At 39.3% G+C, this 18,497-nt stretch overlaps 1 protein-coding gene across 3 annotated transcripts in view; it reads left to right on the top strand.

Annotated features, from left to right (window-relative positions):
- The window catches only part of CAMK1D (calcium/calmodulin dependent protein kinase ID), a 483,186-nt gene that overhangs the window by 299,900 nt on the left and 164,789 nt on the right, over positions 1-18,497 (top strand). For all 3 annotated transcript variants that reach the window (XM_014588391.2, XM_006150006.3, XM_006150007.3), the window contains exon 3: positions 12,034-12,108. In XM_014588391.2, coding sequence (XP_014443877.1) covers positions 12,034-12,108 — 75 coding nt within the window. The remainder of the gene's footprint in view (positions 1-12,033; positions 12,109-18,497) is intronic.

Here is an 18,497-nt window from a genome sequence, read left to right as displayed (position 1 = left end):
CATTCCTTGTATGTTTTGAACTAACTTCTCTCTCATGCAAGTAAGGACTGTGCTTTCCTTGGGAAAATTGAGAAAATAGTCACTTTAAATTATTTTCTACGTTCTGTGGTTCAGATGAAGAACCTCAGTCAAGAGGTTGCCAGTTTGATGCGTCTCCTTCTAAAGTTTCTCTCTGTATATAAAATCATTTGTGGGGGCATAGTCGGGGGTGCAATGATGAAAGTACTGCATTCCAACCTAATTAATTATAGTTCAAGCCCCACACCCAGTGGCTTGAAAATGACAATAAACAAACAAACAAATAAGTGTGGGGCCAGCAGATGGTGTTGCAGTTACATTGCTGGTCTCCACATATCTGACTATGGTTCTAGTCCCAGACCCGGTGGCTTGACACTCATGGTGGACATGTGCTTGCATTTTCAAGATCCTAGGAGGAGAATGAAGGAGAAAGGGTTGTGGCATGGCCATCCCTCCTGGGGGATGATTTCTCTTTCTTTCTTACTGTGTCTGCCTTTCTCTCTCTCTGGTGAGTATATGTACCCTAAGACAAAAACCTCTACAATAAATAAATGTTAAAAACATCATTTAGGGGCAAGAGAGTGATGCCAGTGGCAGAACCTAACACTTTGAGGCTGACCCACATGGGAAATTTCTGGGCTTGTATCTGGAGACCTCACTGAGTACACCAGGCATGTGTGTTCTTATGATCCAGGGCTGGCTAGAGCTGGGGGTGGATTATGGTGTTAACTCTCTGTTGAGAGTGCTCTATCTCACTGGCTCATAGGATGAATAAACTTTGAACAAGTACACACAAATACATACAAACAGATACTTGGGATATCATGCAGTATGAACAACAAGGTGATGAAAGAACTGTGGTGGCCCAGGGAAGAGGTGATCAGTCCTGCGAGCCATAGGAAATAGCAGATGGTTTTCAGTGGAGGTGATGTAGGACTAAGTTTTACAGGCTAAGTAGTTTCATAAGATATGAGAGGGGTGAGCCCACTTGTGGCAAGAGAAGAGAGTGTGCTCATCTGGGGAGAATATGGCATAGAAGAGCTGGTTGGGTCCAGAAAAGTCTTGGTGGGACATGGGTAGGAGACAGAATGGGAGGAGCAGGTGAAAACCAAGTAACAAGTGCCTGTAAGTCATCCCAGTCATTTGAATGTTGTTTGGGACTTCAGGAAATCAGTACTGGATTTCAAGCTAAGAAGTTTGATCATTTCTCATTTTTGGAAAAATTTTGGAGTAGCAGCATAGAGAATGGTTAGAGAGAAAGCGAGACCAGAGGGAGGCTGGAAGAACAATTTAGTAGTTATAAACTGGGAATGATCTTCTGTGAGGTAGGAATAATAATGCGTGCATGATAGGGTTGTCGTGAGAGTGAAAGGAGATAACATCTGTGAATGGAACTGTTAAGTGATAAAAACGAAAGGTATTGTTCTTTAATACCATCTGGCAAATATTTCAATGCGATCACTTTCTTTCGTGACTGACACTATCCTTATTTTCTCAGCATTATTTCCCATGCTGCTTAGAATGTGAGAAAAAAAAAATTTGACCCAAAAAGGGAGGGAATTATTATTTTATTAAATTTCAAAAATACATAAGCATTCACTTAGATGAACATGAGTATTTTCCAAGACATCAGAATGTTCCTGAAATATTTTTGAGGCATTTCCATGTCAGGAAATCATAGCCTTTTGTTTGCTTATGTAAATTTGTGAATAACATTTAAACTTTCTAGGTTGCTTAGGAAAGCAAGAGTATTGGGGGGCAGCAGGTGGCATGGTGGTTAAGGTGCTGGACTCGGCTGACTGTGGTTTGAGTCTGAACCCAGCAGCTTAAAAATTACACCAGGCATGTGCGCATGCGTGCTCCAAATCCCAGGAGAATGGAGAGGATGGGGTTGTGGTGTGGCCATCCCCCCTGGCGGGGCGAGGGGAGGGATGATTTCTCACTTTCCCTCTCACCATCTCTCTTCATCTAGTGCATGCACTCTATGGCAAAACCTTTATAAAAAGCGAGAGTACTATAAAAGACTTCATCCTTTATGGTTTATGCCTGAATTGGCTTTTCCTGAAGAGGTCTTTGCCAGACTAGACCGGTAACCTAGAAATGCCTGAGAGAGGACCACTAGAAGCCGGGGGCACATCTCATTGCTGTATCTTCTGCTCTGTGGCCTGAGAGACCTGTTTCTCGCCATCCTTGGCCTGCCCTCTGTGATAATCAGCTTGTCCCCTGTCTTTCTCTTGTGATTATATTTCAGGACATCTCTTGTCCTCCTGTGGCCTGTTTGACCCCAGTGGATTAATGCTCATACAAAAGAATACCAAGGACAGAGAGTTCATTGTCTTTTCCTTCCTCTGAATATCTCTCATAATCGTTATCACATTATTTTTCTTTTTTTGTCCCTCTAGATCAGTAAACCATGATAAGATGAGAAAAAGCAAGAAATACTGAAGTTTCTTTTTCCTCTCCTCTTGTGTGTGTGGGATAGGGATGTTGAGGTGGTACTCGTGCATGTGCTTTAAACTTTCCTCATTTAACATGGAGTTCAAAATCTGTGGATTCTTGAACTATGGAAAATTGGTCTGGATGGAAAAATGTGTAGCTTTAAGTTTTTGGAAGCAAATGTATTTAATAGTACGCCCATTCTTTAGGTCCTGAGGGTCCCCCCAGCTTGAGGGGCTTTGGAATGGGGCCTACTTTGTGTGTGTGTGTGTGTGTGTGTGTGTGTGTGTGTGTTCCTTTCCTTTGGATGAATTAATTTTCAAATGTTTTCCTGGCTTTCTGGGGTTTTCTTGCTTGGCTGTCAGTTACCATGCAGGCGGGAGTTTGCATGAATGCCCATGTGTTGTTTTACCGTTCAGCTTCTCTCTCTCTGCCAGGGCCCCGTTCCCTTTATCTATCTCTTCTGTCAATGACTGGGGATTATGGGACTTTAGTGTGGATTCTCATATAAACCGTTTATCCCAGGTTCATTGATGTGCCAGCTAACGTTTATTTTGGTTCTAGTAGATAAGTGATCAAATTACGTCAAGGTTCTTTTTATCATCCAAAATAACTTTACCATTTTAGTAACACATACTTGATTTCGGTGACATTATTATTGCTTTGAATTATGCACATTTTAGAAGGATTTTCTATTTAGTGGTACATGTGTCTCTTGACCTTGCTTTGGAAAAACTGAACGTTGACCTACAGGGAGTTAGCTGTGTAAGTTGATGGAACCTCAGTTTTCCACTTGCACATCTCTGCTGCTTTTTTCTACTCACTTTATTCTCTCTTTTGATGACAGTAGCAGACACTGGCTGATGAGAGGCTCTTTCTAATTATTATTTCTGCTTTTCTTTTCTTTTTAAATAATTTTGCCATAGGGTGCGTGTGCTCACCAGAGATAGAGGGAAAGGGATTCAGCACTTCCCAATGGGACACGGTCACATCACAGTCTCTTCTCTATTTCTCCATTCTCTGAGTATTTGGGATGTGGACACATATATGCCCAGCATGTTCTCAAGCTGCTGAGGCCAGGATTCAAACTGTCAGTCGACTATGTGGGATCTGGCTGCCTTAACCACTAGCCATGCACCAGCCCTAATGATTATTTCTGATTATTTCTATTCGATTTCTTTGCTTCTGAGCATCAATTCCTTCTTTTTCTGATTCACTTTGACCCACTGGCATTTCATCTGTCAGGATGTTTACAACCAAGGATCTTGAAAGCATCGACTAGGTTCAGCACAGTTCAAATCCCTGCACCTCCAGAAGTGGATATTATATCATTAGTGATGAAATTAATGCCTTGGCTTTAGATATTATAATTTTACAAAAATAACTCTGAATATTTTAAAGCTTATTTCTTTTATTCATGACAGACAATGTATATGTACACATGAAAAGGAGAGAGAGAGGAGGGAAGCACCCCTGTCAGGGTCTCGTCATACCACAGTTGCTTTTCTTCACTCCTCCAGCTCCTTGGGATCTTGGGGACACATGTATGCACCCAGTGTGTTTTCAGGCCAATCCTAGAATTTAGACTGTGGTCATTCATGTGACTTCCAGCACTGTAGCTCAGATTGCTACCAACTAAGCCACAAAGCTAGGCTGTAACTCTGAATTTGTATGAGCTCTCGGATATTCTCATTATAACTTGGTTAATATGAAGCTACGATGTAATTGCTTTAACATGGGTTTGGAAATAGACTTAGATTGAGTTTCAGCAATGCCAATTATGAGTTATATGACCTTGGAATATGTACTTAATGTCTTGGACTCTTAGTGCTTTCCCCCTTTCTCCTCTTTTAAAAATAGGGAAAATAATACTTCGTAGGATTGTTGTTTATAATAAATAATTAAAAATATGTCTTGACATATAGTTAACACTCGATAGATGGTATATATATGAAACATATGTATGTAGGGCCTGAAGAAAGTTATAAAGCTAGTTCATCACTAGATTTAAATTTGTTGCATCTTAGGGGACTGAGGAAATTGCACTCATCACAAAGCAGTTACAGCTGCAACATTTGCAAAAACAATGTAAGAGATGATGTCAAAATTTTTAAACAGTAAAAAAGTGTAGAAGAGATCTATAGACTAGAAAGCTTGACTTCAGTGCACAGCAAAATTCTGGGATGAGAAATTCAGCAGATGGTTTGTGATCATTTAGTAAAGACTATAGTGGTTGCTAGGAGCTAACATGGGTTTACTAAGACAATCTTCCCAAACAACCCATTTCCCTTTGAAACAGTATTTGCAATGTATAGAGCTGAGGAATATCATTTCAGTAAAGCACCTAATTGTCTTCTTATGGATAGGATGGTAAAATGTGGGCTAGGTGACAATACTACTGGGTTTGCTACTAGACAGCAAATGAAACCAGATTATCAATGTCATGGTTATTTTGATTGGGTCTCTGGTGGGATTCCATGGAGTTCTGACATATAACCTTCCCATTTAAATTTTAATTAGGAATTCTTTTTCTTTTTTTTAAGAATTATTTTTTATTTAAATTTATTTATTTATGCATTTACAATAAACAAATTATTTATGACGAGAGAGAGAGAGAATGTGAGAAAGCAAGCCACCAGGTCAGGGACTCAAACCATGGTTGGCCATGTGGGAGTCCAGCACCCTTAACCACCATGCCATCTGCTGGTACCAGGAATTCTGATTCTCATTAAAGACATATGGGATGAATGTATGCCAAATATACAGAATATCCAAAGTAGAGAAGGATGATAAATACAGTAGATGAGAGAAGCAAGAGTCAGAATACTGCTGATTGTCTGAGGCACAGAATAGAACACAGAAAGACTGAATTTAATAAACTGAAGGGGAAGATTAAGCACAAGGGCAGGATAAGAAAGGAGATCTTGTTTGAGAGAAGTTCAAGTAAAAGTGATCTGGTGATTTAATTGACTGTAAGCTTAATATTCATTCATTCACTTATTCCAACAAATATGTATCAAATATACTATCTGCTATGGAGAGACAGCAGTGAATAAAACAGTGTATTTCTTATGTGTTGACAGTTATGCAACTGCTTAAAAGAAAAAAGAAAAAACAATGTTAAACTTTATTTGCAAAAGTGTAATATCAAGCTCATGACTGTTAATAGTTCTACACTATAATTTGATACTCTGTTTTGCACTGGGATCATTACTTTTAGTTTTGGATACCATAGTCTGGACAAACAGACAAATAGGGCCAACCCTATGACCTAGTAAAAGATAAAAGAAGCCCGATCCCACATGGCTGACCATGTGGCCTGAAAAACATGCCAGGCAAATGCATGTGCATGCCTCAAATCTTGATGGGACTGAGAAATGTAGGAAAGAGGACTGTGGCACAATCACACCCCACTAGGGGATGCTCTCTTTCTCTCCTCTCCCTGTTTCTCTCTAGTGAGCGCATGTGTTCTCTGGCAATTTTCCAAAAAATGAGTGACAATAGAGAGAAGAGTGGAATATAAACTATATTTTAGGAGGATTGGTCAACAATAAGAAGAGGAGACTAAGCAGAGACATTACATCTTAAATATTTGCAGGACACAAAGAAACAGGGCATAAGCATATCCTCCGCTGCTCCCAGGAGGCTGACTTCTGGTACTCCCTGGGAGGCTGACTGAGGACTCCCACTGGATAGCCTGGGTGAGCTGCATGATGGCTGAGACAGTTTCTATGGCTTGTCCTCTGTGGATTCATGGGACCTACAACTGTGCCTGGCGCATGGTGGGTGCCCAACAAGTGCCTACTAAATGAATAATGAAAAAAGGGAATGTAAAGACCAATAATAGGAATAATTAAAGCATGTTAACTTAATAGCAAGAATTATAAGGAGGACTTAGAACTAGGTGGCAATGATTTTATGAGTTTATGTTTGATATTGGATTTATATTTTTAATTAATTTTATTTTTAACTCAGGTGTATTATATTGCATTGGCTATTTACCATGTAATTTTATTAAACTTTTTTTTTGGTTAATTTTGGTTTAACGGTTTAGAAAACCAATTAGTTTATATAGAAAATGAAAATTGTACCTAGTTAAGTGATTTGATTTTTAGAAACTGGTATTTGTAAGAGAACTTTTTGTGTGTAAATTTTTTTAAGGACATGACATTAGGATTATAGTCATAGTTAATGTTTTGACAAAAATTTATAACTGACAAAGCAATCTGGCTAGATATCAGTTTAATATAATAACTTATTATATGACTGATAAATATTTTATTATAAATTTTTGGGAATTTTAAATCATCTTAGAACATTATATATATGTATATATACACACACACATATATACATATAAGTATATAATGTATTTTTATGTATAAATTAAATACAATGTCAAGAAAATTAGAATTATTTGACAATTTTTTTTTCTTCCTTTCTTTCTTTTTTCTTTTTTCTTTTTTTTTTTGAAGAGGTTTTTTCTACAGGGGGCGTGTGCTCACCAGACAGAGAGAGACAGAGAGACAGAAAGCGAGAAATCACCCCCCAGGGGGGATGGCCATGTCGCACTACCTTCTCCTCCATTCTCCTCTCGGGATCTTGGGCACGCACGCACACGTGCCTGGTGTGAGTTTAAGCCACCGGGTCCGGGACTTGAACCACAGTCGACTACATGGGAGTCCAGCGACATAGCCATTACGCCAACTGCTGGTCCCTTGACTTTTTTATACACAATCTAATATACAGCCTTCCACAGTGAGCATTTGCGTGAACTATATCCTCAGCTAGCATTTGTGCCCTCTCCTAGAAGTGTGTGGATAGTCAGGTGGCATTTTGTGAAAATAACCTCTGTACTAAAATAATGTTGAAATTTTAACTTCAGTTTTTGTATATTGTAAGGAATCTGAGGGTGGAATAAGATACCTGAGAACAGGTGTGGGAGGCCAGAATGTTTTCTTTTACCATGTTCTCACAGCTCCAAGTTAATTAAACGACTTTTCTTAAGAGAGTCAAGAGGCCATTTTAGGATTTGTTTGAAATTTCTCAAGTATGCTTATTCAGACATTACCCATTCCAGCGCAACTCTTGGCATTTTCTTGAGACTTTCCCCTTAATTCTGACCCTGTAGATCAAAATTATATAGGGCCCAGATTTCCTACATTTAAAAGCAATTCTGCAGAGTTTAGCATTTAACTTTTTTCTAATTGCTTCATGGGTCTCTCCATCTAGGTGATAAGGTTTTTTATTTTTAACAGTTCTTTTAAGAGAGATTTTTGCTATAGAGCACATGCACTCGCTGGAGAGACAGAGAGACAGACATAAAGTAAAAAATCACCTCCCGGGGCATGGTCATGCTACAATCCCTTCTCCTCTATTCTCTTCTCAGGATTTTGGGCATGCACACACACACTCACACACACGCACATGCGCATGCACACACACACACACACACACAGTGTGTTTTAAAACACTAGGTCTGGGATATGAACCACGGTCAACTATGAGGGAGTCCAGCAACATAACCATTACATTATCTGCTGGTCCATAGGTGATAAACTTTTTTTTTTTTGGAGAGGTTTTTTTTTTTTAATTTTTAATTTTTTCCGCTATAGGGCGCGGGCGCTCGCCAGACAGACAGAGACAGAGAGACAGAAAGCAAGAAATTACCGCCCAGGGGGGATGACCACGCCGCAATCCCTTCTCCTCCATTCTCCTCTCGGGCTCTTGGGCACGCACGCACACGTGCCCGGCATGGGTTTTAAGCCACCGGGTCCTGGATGCGAACTGCGGTCGACTACGTGGGAGTCCAGTGACATAGCCATTACGCTAACTGCTGGTTCCCATCTAGGTGATAAACTTTTTGAGGGCAAAATTTTGTTTTACATTTTTCTTGTATCCTTCCAGACACATAGCAGAAACTCAGTGACTGTTGATTGCTTGATTTATTGGCACGTTAGTTAAGAGGGGTAGTTAGTAAAAGGATTTTTTTTTTCAAAAAATTATTTAATTTAACTTTATTTATTTTTTATTTGACCAGAGAGGGACGGGGGGGGGGGGGGAGAAAGCAAGCCACTGGGTCTGGGACTTAAACCGCGGTTAGCCATGTGGGAGTTCAGTGCCCTTAACCACCATGCCACCTGCAGCCCTAGTGAAAGGATCTTAACAGTCACTTTAAGACTTATTTGGGGACTGTCCCCACTGTCTGCAGTACCTCTCAGGAATGCTCCAATGGATCAAAATTAATTTCTGGTTGACACTCATGTAAGACATTGCAGGTTAAATAGGCTGTAACTTCTCTATCCCATACATCCAAGGAGGACATCGTAGTCTCATCTCAGCTCTGCTACTTTGACTGGGCCCTGCTCTCTACATATAGATTCTTTGTCTGTGTGGAAGCTGCATTAATGACTGAACTCTTGGTTCACACAGTCTTCCTGGCTCACCTCCACTGGGAGCTAGGACAGGGTGCCAATCTCTAAACCCAGTTTAGAGGCTGACTGACTGATTTGTGTAACTAGAGTGATCAGATTTAGCACTTGAAAATGCAGAGTGCCCAGTTACATTTGAATTTCAGATAAAGAGTATGTCTTTGGGACATACTTACACTAAAACAATATTCATTGTTTATCTGCAATTTAAATGTAACTGCATACTCTGCATTTTACCTGGCAACCAATTCACGTAATCCTATTCCTCTTATTTTCTCATATCCTAGACCCTGAATTAACTCTCCATTTGTTTCCATGTGATTAATTCCAATGCCAATATATATTTTTTTAACTTACTAAAGGAAAACCCATGATGTGTACTTGATAAATGATATGTAACAAGTATATGATGTATACTTGTTATGGTCACATTCTTCCATGTACATCTAATAATAATAATTTTATGACTACCTAGGACCTTGGCAGTCCCAAATTGATGTCCCTTGGAGTCTTTGGTAGCATTGTTGATTTAGTTCATAGAATATATTGCTGATACTATTTTGCTCCGTTTGTGTAGTAACCTCTGCTGACAAATACTCAGATTCTATCCATTGAATCATGTGAAATGTGAATTTCAGCTCCTACAAAACAACTGCAAAGCGAAACATCGCCACACTTAGTTAATTCTTTTGTTTTCTTCTTTAAACTCAAAGGGAATATAGGATTCTCATTCCATATTATAAACTTTTTTTGTGGAGAAGACATCTCACACTTAAGAAAACTACCTTCATTTTCCCTAATTAAATAGTGTTTGTTCTTGCTGTTTAGTGGCAACAACCTTTAAATAACATCGTTTACTCGATGAATATTTATTAACAGATCTATGCCAGGCATAAGGGGGAAACACAATGAATAACATAGTCCCTGCTTTCAAGGGGTTTACAGGAATCTGCATATTACATGCTTGTTTTTAAATCGTTCGGTAGTCATTTTGGTGAAAGGATTGTTGTAAGAGCTAATTACCTCATTGAATAATGAAATGATTCTTCAAATTGCTCTTAATAATAGTTCTAGGGGCTAGAATTAGGCTGCTTCTTTCTCTCTTGGTTGTTCTTTTTCCTGTTTGTTTGTTTATTAAAGACGAGATCTTGCCATGTCACGGTCCTCCTGCCTCTCCCTCCCAGCTGGGACCACAGATATGCACCACCATGCCTGCGTTCTTTTTAGACAGGATTTCTCTGGGTTGTCAGCCTTCAGTTCACAGTCCTGCCTCAGCCTGGAATTACAGGCACAGGCTTCTGCACCTAGCCTTTAGGTTGGATTGGGAATTGAACCTAGGCCTCCCATGTGGTCCCAGCTTATGGGATACAGCATCTTAGCAGTGCAGCCACTGTGGCTGGGGCATTCTCGTCACGGTCCTCCTGCCTCTCCCTCCCAGCTGGGACCACAGATATGCACCACCATGCCTGCGTTCTTTTTAGACAGGATTTCTCTGGGTTGTCAGCCTTCAGTTCACAGTCCTGCCTCAGCCTGGAATTACAGGCACAGGCTTCTGCACCTAGCCTTTAGGTTGGATTGGGAATTGAACCTAGGCCTCCCATGTGGTCCCAGCTTATGGGATACAGCATCTTAGCAGTGCAGCCACTGTGGCTGGGCCATTCTCAGTTGATTGTTTAGTCAGGACCTTGCTACTCAGATGTGGGCCACAGACCAGCAACAGGAGCAGGAACAGCAGCAGCAGCAGCAGCAGCAACATCTCCTGGGAGCTGGTCAGAAAGGCAGGCCCAAAGGCCTTGCCGTAGCCTCACTGTTAGGGTTTGGATAATGGTTTGTCCCTCAAAATTTCATGTTTTGAATTCGACGTTGGGCAGTGGTGAGACCTAGTGGGTGGTGAGTGGATCATGATGATCACATCATGGAGATTATCTTCTAGGGAACAGACTCATGTCATTTCACCAGACCCAGGGTGTTCTTGCTCTCATGAGAAGGGGTTAGTCCTCCTGAGAGCTGCCTGCTATAAAAAAAAAACTGCCCATAGCTTGCTCTCTCTGCTTACTCACCTGCCATCCTCTGTGGTTCCACTGGCCATGTTGTATTCGGAACATCCAGCTGTCAGAATGCTTTACAAATCATCCAGTCTCAGGTATTTCCATTGGCAGTGCAATAATGGACTAAGACACCTACTGGATAGCATCTGCATTGTAACCAGATCCCCAGGTGATTCATTGACACATTGACATTTAGGAAGCATTGATCTAATACAGCATTTCTTGAGCTCTATTCTTTGCGTCCTCATCCCCTGAGGATCTTGTTAAAACCCAGATTCCTGTCCCCTGCCCTCAGAGATTCTGATTCTGTAAGTGTGGTGGGGCCAGAGAATATGCATATCTTCCTGGAGAGACTGGTGCTGCCTGTTTGAGAACTACACTATGAATGGCCTTGGTCTAGTTGACTTGCAAAACTGATGGACAGTTGGTGGGGGTGAGGCAACATGAATCCCAGTGCAGGGGTCAGGCTGGTTTTCCTTCTCATACACTGAATTTAGAAACATGATAGTAAAACTGCTTCCCAGAATATATAGCCTATTAGAGGAAATGCATATGCCTACGAGGGGGCTTTAAAAATTTAAAAATTTAAAAATTCTACTTTTCATGGAAAAGTAGAATTAAAGTATACATTTATTTTGGTGCAAAAACTTTTGAAATCCAGGCCTACTTTTTTCATTTCATTTTCCACAAACCTTTTGAAGACCTCTTGTACTGTGACCTGTGTGAGCCAGTGTGGAAGGCCCATTTTGAGCTGACAGAAGAGGGTGATTACATTCTGCCCAGGGGCTCAGCCATCTGATTTAGGCCCTGTGAGATAATAAGATATTGACAAATTCGGCCCATTTCTGAATTCATATAAATCTCAGGCTGGGAGATACATGAAGCAACAATAGTCAATCCACAAACGCTAAATTATAGGGTGTAGAGTTTAGGAAGGCAGAAGAGCATTCTGCTAAAAGTTTGTGAAGAGTTTTCAATGTTGTATTAAGGAGTTCAGATGCTATCTTGCCACTTTTTGTTGTGATGACATCAATTAAAAAATTTTTTTTAAATCTAATTGTACTTACTATTGTACCTGTCCTTTTTTTCCCTTCTTCTAGGATTAAGCATGAAAACATTGTTGCCCTGGAAGACATTTATGAAAGCCCCAATCACTTGTACTTGGTCATGCAGCTGTAAGTACCTTGTTTTATTGATGAGTAGAGGGCAGAGTTGCGAACTGCAATGCCTACAGGATCTGGGCAGTAAAAAGAAATGAATGTAGTGGGCCAGGTAGGACAGTACTGGGTGAAGAGACCGTGAGACTGGGGAAGCCTGACCATCTACCGACAGTGTGCTGCATGCAGGAGTCTAGGGCCTCTCTTGGTGTAGTCTGCAGCTGCTGGGCTGAACTAGACCCTTGAAGCCCTGACTGTGGCCCCACTGCTGCTCTTGCAATGAAATGTCTCTGTTGCTTTCGAATGTGCCAGGTCTAAACACTGTTGACTGAACACGCTTCAGTGGGCCCACTGTGAAGCACACTTTGCTCTTGTCTCTAGGAGAAACTCCCACCCTTGTCTTCATTTCTAGGGGTGCCGGGGGAGGGAAGCAGATGGTAGCTGTGTGCTCTGTCCCTTCCTTCCACTATTCCTCTGGCAGATAAGTGCACATGTGATTGAAATGAGGATTCATGCCAGAACCTAAGAAAAGTCTAGCTAGAGTGAGACCATGACATTATCATTCCCATTAGATTATTTATGCATCCCATTAACGCTGGAGATTGCCAGGGAGGAGAGAAATAAGAAAGCTGAATGAATATTCACATGGAAACTTTACTTGAACATGCACTTTTAAAATTTTAAGATGAAATTAGCTTCCCCCCTTTGCATAAGTGCAATACCCTTAGTGATAAAATTCTTAGAAGTATCAGGACTGCATTTGTTAGAATTAAGGGATGGATTCTGTGTCAGAGTATTATGCTTTAACCATTACCTGAGTAAATAAATTCTAGAATACCCTGTTATTAAGCTTAATGACTAAAATGGGTTTTTGATGAAGATCAGAATGTGTACTTAATTTAATTATGTATTAATGATTTCAGACTTTGGATTGCCAAAGGGATGTAAAAGAATTCATGGTTAAGCTAACAATTTATTTTCATGTATTTTTCCTTTTCTTGTGAATATTTGAACAACATTTTAACTTGGGATCATGTTAGGATGTAAATAAGTATTCACCACTGCATTATTTAATTCTTTAATATCATTAAAATATTTTAGTAGGTTATGACATTTTTGTGTAAATATTTTATAGGTGTCCAAACTAGAAGCATATGCATGATTTTTCTCTGTCAAATGGCGGTCTTATGTGCTGACTAGCAACTTTACAGATTTGTTACAGTTAGCCATGAGACTGACTTTAAGTCAATTTTTTGGCTGCTTGGTTTCATGTGAACTCCCCAGTTACCTAGGTGCAATCTTTCCTGGTTCTTGCTCTTCTGTTTGTTATACAATTTGTCATATTTCTGATTTTTCTTAGAGAGCAATAGTTCTTCCCAAATTTGTAGACATTTCCTGGAAGCTCTTGTGACTTTGTTTTATATAGCGTCTACTCTTTTTTAAAGGTTTTTTTTTTTTTTTTTTTTTTTTTTTTGTGCAATGAGGAGAAAGAAAGAGAGTAGTACCCTCAACAAGGTCCTTTCATGCCATGAACTCCTTTCCCCACCCCTCCAATTTGTTAGGCTCTTGGGCACACACGCACATTCCCAGTATGTTTTCAGGTTGACTCAAGGCAAACCCTTGGTCTACCATATGACTTTTAGCACTGCAGTTCAGTTTGCTACCTACTGCATCACTGGGGTGGTCCTAGAGTTTACACTTATGCAGATTAATCATTTCTCCATCAAGTGTTGATTGTCTAATGGGAAGAAAATGACATTTTGGTGGCAAGCAAAAGCCCCACAAAATATCAGCCATGGATTTAACAGTGTGCTTTTTGATTGGTGCAAAAAAGTACTAATACTTGAATCCATGGGATCATTACTAAATATCTGATAAATTACCTCAAATATGTAAATCTCAGCTCTTCTTCTTATTAGCTGGATGAACCTGGGCAGATAACTGGGTCTCTCTGAGTCAGTTTCTATAATGAAAAAAAAAATGAGGATAGTAAAAATATTTATATTAGAGGACTATAGAAATGAGAAAAAATGTAGAAAAATAATCTGTGACAAATCGTAGACTTTCAATATATCTCAATTTCTTTTCTTTTCTTTTTTCTTTCTTTCTTTTTTTTTTTAAAGAGAGATTTTTACAATAGGGTGAGTGCACTTACTGGAGAAACAGAGATAGACAGCAAGAAATTACCCCCTGGGGCGATGGTCATGCCCCAGCCCCTTCTCTTCCCCTCTCCTCTTGGGATTTTGGGTATGCATGCACATGTGCCCTGCATGAGTTTTAAGTCACTGGTCTGGGGCTCAAACCACACTCAACTACATGGGAGTCCAGCAATGTAATCATTACGCCATCTGCTGATCTCTTTCCCAATTTCTTTATGGACATCTCTATCATTTTATAAGTATGTCTTAACAGATGGTCTTTAGTTTTATGAGATGAAGTTCAAGCAGTTTAAATTTTGCCTTTCCAAGGAACTTGGTTGTATACTTACCAGCAAAAGTTTATGTGTAGATGGGTTGGCTTGATAGCATAAAAGTGTCTGGAACAGACCAAACTTAGAAGAAAACTTGGAAGCCATATTGTCAACTATCCCAACTCTCCCTGAGCTTTTCCATAATACCAAGAGCTTCCTGCCTCTTGCAGTTTTATAAGAACCTCATTAATATGGACCACACTCATTGAGAATTTATAATAATTCAGAGAAGAATTAGGTTGAGATTAATCTTTTGGGGACTCTATATGAAGTTCGTCAGGCAAATTCATCAAACATCCTGATCTAGAGGCAATAATGTTTGAACTTCCAAAGGAATGAACTGTGTGTGTACATGCATTGTTATGCAGTTTAGAAGTACTGTTTACACAAATACTGGATATGCTAATTAACAATGTTATCTTGCATTAATTCTTTTTTTCGTTAGTTCTCATTACTTTTTAAAAAATCAGCTTTATTGAGATATAACTTACTTACAATTTACTCCATCTATTGATACTGAACAATTCAATGATGAACGTGAGGAAATAAAGCTCATGAAACTACCTCCACAATTGAGATACAGAAATTTGGGACTTGTCCTGTAGTACAGTGGTTTGTGCAGTGGATAAGGAGTTGGAGCCTATATAGTTTACCTTGGTTCAAATCCTGGTGCCAGTGGCTTTAGAAGCACACTGTGCATACATGCCCAAGGTTCTGACAGGATGGAGAAATGAAGGAAAAGGATTGTGATGTGATTATGTCCCATTGGGTTGCTTTCTCTCTCTGGTGAACTCATGTGTCCTCTCTCAAACAAACAAATAAAAGATATGAATTTCCATCACTCCTAAAAGATTCCTCATGCCCCTTTGATATCCTGTGTCTCACTCATGACCCCAGTCAACCAGTGGTCTACTTTCAGTCACCAGAGATTATTTATTTATTTTCTAAAATGTTCTATAAATGGACCCACATATTGGGTCATCAAAAATGTCATGACACATTTTTTGAATAGAAAAATGTGACATGAGTTTTCTGACAACCCCGTGGGATATACCCTTTCATATCTGGCTTATTTCTCCATTTTTCTTTTGATGTTCCTCTGTGTAATAGCAGTAGTTCCTTTTTATTGATGAGTAATATTCCATTGTTTTGGGTATTCCACATTTTATCTGCATGTTAGTTGATAGACTTTGGGTTGTTTCCTGTTTGGATGCTATTACAAATAAACTTGGTATGTACATTCATGTATAAGCCTTTATGTGGATTAATGTTGGTAAATACCTAGGAGCAGAATGAGTGATTTATATGATAGGTATTTTGTTTAACTTTTTAAGAAACTGCTAGAGAATTTCTCAAACTGGTTGTACCATATTAGCTTGTATGTGTGTGTGTGTGTGTGTGTGTGTGTGTGTTTGTGTGTGTCAACAATATATTCCTATTGCTTTACATTTTTGCTAACTTAGCAAGTTTTCACTTTTATCCATTCTAATGGCTATGTAGTGGTATCTTAAAGTGGTTTTAATTCCCTTTTTTCCGATGATTAATGATTTTTATCATCTTTTTATGCACTGATTGATACTTTGTATGTCTTCCTTTATAAAGTATCTACTTTTTAAAGTGTATACAAATATTCTACTTAATTTTTATTGGATTATCATCATATCATTAGTTTGAAAGTGTTCTTTATATATTCTATCCTTATTCAGATATATGTAACATGAATTTTTCTCCTATTCTGTAGTTTACTTTGTTGTTTTCTTAATGGTACCTCTTTAAAGAAACAGCTTTATTTAAAAATAATTCACATACTTTTAATATATAATCTACCCACTTAAAGTATACAATTAAAGTTTGTAAAAATTTGTCACAAAGTTGTGTAACTATCACCACAACCAAATTTAGGGCATTTTTGTCCCTCTAAAAGAAACTTTGTACTCATTAGCAGTCACTCTCAGTTTCTCCCTCTCCCATTCTTCAGGTCTCTGTAGACTTGCCTGTTTTAGGCATTTTGTATGAATGGAGGTCATACCATAAGTGGTCTTGTGACAGGTGGCACATGGATAAATATGCTGCAATACTCACAGTCCAAATAGCAGTTAGGTAATAAATGAGGGTGCAGAGCATCCCCTCTTATATCTGAACTTTAGTGCCCAAGGTGATGTTTCCTAGGAGACCACAAACCTCCCAGGCAAGCGATTCTGTCCCCCAAAATGTTGTGTTCTAGGTCCTACCTAAGTATTTAGAAATCAAGGATTTTATTAACTTTTCTAAAACAAATGAAAAAACCTTACTTTTTCTCATCCAAACAGAAAAGAGACAGATCTTTTCTGAGTTTTCTGTCAAGAACTATTGAGCCTCACTTGCCAAACAAAACCAAAAATATAGCTGCAAAAATAACAGCACAGGGCCAAGTGGTGGTATAGTGGTGGCACAGCTAGGCCTACATGGGCGAGTCCTGGGTTTGTGTCCCAGGACCTCCCCAAGCATACTGAGTACCTGTGCTTGTGGTGCATGTCAGCTGTCCCACCCATGAGCGTGGACCTTAACACAAAGACCCTGTTGAGGGCGCTGCCTCTCTCTTGTTCAGAAGAAATAAAGGAACTTAAAAAAATTAATAATACAGTCTACAAAATTCTCAAACCAAACTAAAGACTACATTAAAGATACTTTTAAAAAAGATTTATTTATGTAATTTTGTTTATCATCATCATTATTATTCAAGTTAAGCAGAGATAAGAGACAGAGAGAGAGGGATAGTGAGAAAGCAAGCTGCCAGGTCTGGGACTTGAACCATGGTTGGCCATGTGGGAGTCCAGTATCTTAGCCTCCATGCTACCTTATGGCCCCTTAGAGATACTTTTTAACAAACAGATTCTGTTCCCCATTGAATTATATCATATTTTTAATAAAACTTAAAATTTCCGTACATGGGCAACTCCTGAATTTATATCTATAGCCAGGGCTTCTCTCTGGCAGTCTCGGCTTGTATATCCAACTGTCTGCTCAGGAGTTCCACTTGGCTGTGTAATAAGTATCACTCACTTATCAGATCCAAAATAAACTCTCTGCTCTTCCACAGAATCTGCTTCTTCTGCTGTGTGTCTCATCTTAGCAAATGGTAACTCCATTCTTCCAGTTCCTTGAGCCAAGAGCCTGGAGTCATCTTTGACTCATCCTTTTCTCCTACACCCCACAATCTCATCCGTTGGCAAACCCTGTGGTCACTAACTTCACAATATATATCAAATGCACCTACTTTTATCATTTCTACAGCTACCGCCCAGCCCAAGCTACCACCATATATAAAACTTGTGTTTTTTACCCCCAACCCTACCACACTACATTGTCGTTTCTGAGCTGCAACCACAATGGCTCTCTGGCTCTTTCTAAAACATGCCAACCCTTGGCGCCTTCATTCCTACTATTCTCTGTGCCTTGAGTATATCCCTTACATATCTTACTGCTGTTATGGAATGAAAGAAATAGTAGCATTTTCCCAAATGTCATCTTTTCATTGAGATGTTTCCCCAGCTCCCCTGTATAAAACAGCACCCACCCACCACCTGCTACATACACATTCATTCCCTGTCCCCGTGTCCAACTTCATTTCCCTCCTAGTACTTGTATCCATCAGAAAAGTTATCCCTGCTTTGTTCTTGTTGGAATAGTGCTTTTCACATTATGGTACGCACTTAATAAACCTTTATTCAATTACTGTGGTCACGTAGAAAAAGGACAAACAGCACATCTATAACGAATGTGTGGTTAACACATATTTATTTACTCCTTTAATCCTTACAACAAACTTAGGAGCTGCTATTATCCCAATTTTACAAAATAATCTGAACACAGAAGTTGGATCATTTACTTGAGCCAGAAGGTAACCCCTTATATACTGTAGATAAGTGTAATATAATACACCGGTAAAGTTTCTAGG

Source organism: Tupaia chinensis, unplaced genomic scaffold, assembly GCF_000334495.1.
Source record: "Tupaia chinensis unplaced genomic scaffold, TupChi_1.0 Scaffold000275_1, whole genome shotgun sequence".
In the NCBI taxonomy this organism is placed as follows: domain Eukaryota; kingdom Metazoa; phylum Chordata; class Mammalia; order Scandentia; family Tupaiidae; genus Tupaia; species Tupaia belangeri.
This window is presented reverse-complemented; position numbering and strand designations above follow the sequence as displayed.